Source organism: Pseudoliparis swirei, chromosome 10 (assembly GCF_029220125.1).
Source record: "Pseudoliparis swirei isolate HS2019 ecotype Mariana Trench chromosome 10, NWPU_hadal_v1, whole genome shotgun sequence".
NCBI classification, from domain to species: Eukaryota; Metazoa; Chordata; class Actinopteri; order Perciformes; family Liparidae; genus Pseudoliparis; species Pseudoliparis swirei.
This window is the reverse complement of record NC_079397.1, coordinates 845,946-850,398: the sequence shown is the minus strand read 5'-3', so window position 1 is coordinate 850,398 and position 4,453 is coordinate 845,946. Positions and strand designations below refer to the sequence as shown.

The window sequence follows — 4,453 nt, the reverse complement described above, 5'->3', positions numbered from 1 at the left end:
ACAGATATTACACAGATATTATACAGATATTATACAGATATTATACAGATATTATACAGATATTACACAGATATTATACAGATATTACACAGATATTACACAGATATTATACAGATATTATACAGATATTACAGTGTGCAAAGTGATATAAATAGTACAGTCTGTGCAATGGGCTAGTATAGCCAGTAAAAAGAGTAAAAAGATGGACAGTGGGATGGAAAAATAAAGAGCTGAGAAGAGGAGGGGAGACCGAGGTGGACTCATGCAGAGAAGCCCCTCCCCCTCTGCGTGGCGTTGTACAGTCGTATTGCCCTGGGGACGAAGGACTTCCTCCGCCTGTCAGAGGAGCATGCCAGTGACAGGAGTCGGCCACTGGCATGCTCCTCTGTCCATCAGAGGAGCATGACTGACAGGAGTCTGTCAGTCATGCTCCTCTGTCCGGTAGAGGACTGTGTGGTGGGTGCTGGTCATTGGCCAAGATGGTCAGCAGCCGACTCGATGTCCTTTTCTCCGCCACTGATGTTGGGCAGTCCAGTTCCATGCCAACAACAGCTGCCCTTCTCACCAGCCTGTCTAGTCGCCCTTTTGACCCCTCAGATGTATCTGAGCCCTCAGAAGGAGCCCCGACCCCAGCTTGGAAACCCCTGACCTGTGGAGCTCCAGTCCAGCTGTCGGACACGGGGGCCACGGGGCCCCGTGTCCCCTGTGGCTCAGTCCTTCACCCGGTGGTTCGATTCCCTCCGGGACTGAAACGGATCCTCACACTGCGTTCATATATATAATATATTATATATATAGTATATATATATATATAATATATTAAATAAATATAATATATATATTATATAATATATATATATTATATATATTATATATATATATTATATCAATATATATATATATTATATATCTATATTATAAATATATATATATTTTATAAATATATATCATATATATATATATTATATATTATATATTATACAAATATATATATAATATATAGAGGAGGAGGAGGAGGAGTGGTGGCTACTTATGGGAGGAGACGTGGATCAGATCCTCAATGAAGGAGATGTTTGCCTTGGCCCGGTGCAACAGGCCGACGCCCTCCTCCTCCTCCTCCTCTACGTTCGCATGACACTAATGCTGCCGTGTGGGAAGAAGAGGAGGAGGAGGAGGAGGTGCAGGGGTGACTCTGCTCTGTGTGTTTACAGGGTGGGTTCTCCATGAAGGTTCTCTGTGATGGGTAAAGAAAAATAATGTCTGAAGTTATTCAACATAATGTAATCTACTTCTATACGCTGATGATCTACTTCTATACGCTGATGATCTACTTCTATACACTGATGATCTACTTCTATATGCTGATGATCTACTTCTATAAACTGATGATCTACTTCTATACGCTGATGATCTACTTCTATACACTGATGATCTACTTCTATATGCTGATGATCTACTTCTATACACTGATGATCTACTTCTATACACTGATGATCTACTTCTATACACTGAAGATCTACTTCTATACGCTGATGATCTACTTCTATACACTGATGATCTACTTCTATACGCTGATGATCTACTTCTATAAACTGATGATCTACTTCTATACGCTGATGATCTACTTCTATACACTGATGATCTACTTCTATATGCTGATGATCTACTTCTATACACTGATGATCTACTTCTATACACTGATGATCTACTTCTATACACTGAAGATCTACTTCTATACGCTGATGATCTACTTCTATACACTGATGATCTACTTCTATACGCTGATGATCTACTTCTATACTTCTATCTGAGTTCACTAACGAGATCAAAGGCAAACGATCAGAACCAGATCAGGATCCTCAGTGGACCCTGAAGAGCGGGCTGACCTTTGACCTCTGCCATGTGATCAGGGTGGATCATCTCGAACACAAACAAGGCTCTCCTCGGGGTCGCGACCTCCTTCCTGTCTCTGGCGGCTTATCGGAGCTTCAGAGAGACAAAACAAGAGATTCTGCTGAGGGAGCGCTGGCCTCTGATTGGCCGGCTGGGCGTCACCTGACCAAAGAAACACAAACACACCTTTGAGCTCAACGCACAGCTGCATGAGGAGCAACACGCTCTGTGGGAACCGGGTCCACTCCAGAACCAGACCGCCAGACCCAGACCACCAGAACCAGACTACCAGACCCAGACCACCAGAACCAGACCACCAGACCCAGACCACCAGAACCAGACCACCAGACCCAGACCACCAGAACCAGACCGCCAGACCCAGACCACCAGACCCAGACCACCAGAGCCAAGAACACACAACAACGTAACATAACAATGCAACAAGCCATCACGTTGTGATGGAGAGAGAGAACGTTGTGATGGAGAGAGAGAATGTTGTGATGGAGAGAGAGAACGTTGTGATGGAGAGAGAGAACGTTGTGATGGAGAGAGAACGTTGTGATGGAGAGAGAGAACGTTGTGATGGAGAGAGAACATTGTGATGGAGAGAGAACGTTGTGATGGAGAGAGAACGTTGTGATGGAGAGAGAACGTTGTGATGGAGAGAGAGAACGTTGTGATGGAGAGAGAACATTGTGATGGAGAGAGAGAACGTTGTGATGGAGAGAGAGAACGTTGTGATGGAGAGAGAACGTTGTGATGGAGAGAGAATGTTGTGATGGAGAGAGAGAATGTTGTGATGGAGAGAGAGAACGTTGTGATGGAGAGAGAACGTTGTGATGGAGAGAGAGAACGTTGTGATGGAGAGAGAACGTTGTGATGGAGAGAGAGAACATTGTGATGGAGAGAACGTTGTGATGGAGAGAGAGAACGTTGTGATGGAGAGAGAGAATGTTGTGATGGAGAGAACGTTGTGATGGAGAGAGAGAACGTTGTGATGGAGAGAGAACGTTGTGATGGAGAGAGAACGTTGTGATGGAGAGAGAACGTTGTGATGGAGAGAGAATGTTGTGATGGAGAGAGAGAACGTTGTGATGGAGAGAACGTTGTGATGGAGAGAGAGAACGTTGTGATGGAGAGAGAGAATGTTGTGATGGAGAGAACGTTGTGATGGAGAGAGAGAACGTTGTGATGGAGAGAGAGAACGTTGTGATGGAGAGAGAACGTTGTGATGGAGAGAGAACGTTGTGATGGAGAGAGAGAATGTTGTGATGGAGAGAGAACGTTGTGATGGAGAGAGAACGTTGTGATGGAGAGAGAACGTTGTGATGGAGAGAGAACGTTGTGATGGAGAGAGAACGTTGTGATGGAGAGAGAATGTTGTGATGGAGAGAGAGAACGTTGTGATGGAGAGAGAGAACGTTGTGATGGAGAGAGAACGTTGTGATGGAGAGAGAGAACGTTGTGATGGAGAGAGAACGTTGTGATGGAGAGAGAACGTTGTGATGGAGAGAGAGAACGTTGTGATGGAGAGAACGTTGTGATGGAGAGAGAACGTTGTGATGGAGAGAGAGAACGTTGTGATGGAGAGAGAACGTTGTGATGGAGAGAGAGAACGTTGTGATGGAGAGAGAGAACGTTGTGATGGAGAGAGAACGTTGTGATGGAGAGAGAGAACGTTGTGATGGAGAGAGAACGTTGTGATGGAGAGAGAGAACGTTGTGATGGAGAGAGAACGTTGTGATGGAGAGAGAACGTTGTGATGGAGAGAGAGAATGTTGTGATGGAGAGAGAGAACGTTGTGATGGAGAGAGAGAACGTTCTGATGGAGAGAGAACGTTGTGATGGAGAGAGAGAACGTTGTGATGGAGAGAGAACGTTGTGATGGAGAGAGAACGTTGTGATGGAGAGAGAGAACGTTGTGTTGGAGAGAGAGAACATTGTGATGAAGAGAGAACGTTGTGATGGAGAGAGAGAACGTTGTGATGGAGAGAGAACGTTGTGATGGAGAGAGAGAACGTTGTGATGGAGAGAGAGAACGTTCTGATGGAGAGAGAATGTTGTGATGGAGAGAGAACGTTGTGATGGAGAGAGAACGTTGTGATGGAGAGAGAGAACGTTGTGATGGAGAGAGAATGTTGGGATGGAGAGAGAGAACGTTGTGATGGAGAGAGAGAACGTTGTGATGGAGAGAGAACGTTGTGATGGAGAGAGAACGTTGGGATCTCCGGCTCAGCAGCTTTGCTGCATCAATGAGTTCCTGTTCTCCGATGTCAGTCGGTTGCCACGGTGACATCACCAGGAATACTCGGAGACGAGGCTCCGCCCTGAAGCGGATCACTGAGGCCTTTATGAGGAGACCGGCTCCACCACATGACCCCCTCTTTCCACTCGGTAGCCGCCAGGCCTCGAGTCCTCGAGTCTTTGAGTCCTCCAGGCCTCGAGTCCTCGAGTCTTTGAGTCCTCCAGGCCTCGAGTCTTTGAGGCCTCGAGTCCTCGAGTCTTTGAGTCCTCCAGGCCTCGAGTCCTCCAGGCCTAGAGTCCTCGAGTGTTTGAGTCC

At 46.0% G+C, this 4,453-nt stretch overlaps 1 protein-coding gene across 1 annotated transcript; it reads left to right on the top strand.

Annotated features, from left to right (window-relative positions):
* Positions 1-1,301: 1,301 nt before the first annotated feature.
* LOC130200858 (uncharacterized mitochondrial protein ORF4-like) lies at positions 1,302-1,811 on the top strand. The gene has a single exon (XM_056425436.1). The coding sequence runs from the start codon at positions 1,302-1,304 to the stop codon at positions 1,809-1,811; it is 510 nt and encodes a 169-aa protein (XP_056281411.1).
* Positions 1,812-4,453: the final 2,642 nt, after the last annotated feature.

Bases quoted from the DNA above. Each gene is read 5' to 3' on its own strand.
- LOC130200858 (XM_056425436.1), top strand. From the start codon at position 1,302: ATGATCTACTTCTATACGCTGATGATCTACTTCTATACACTGATGATC.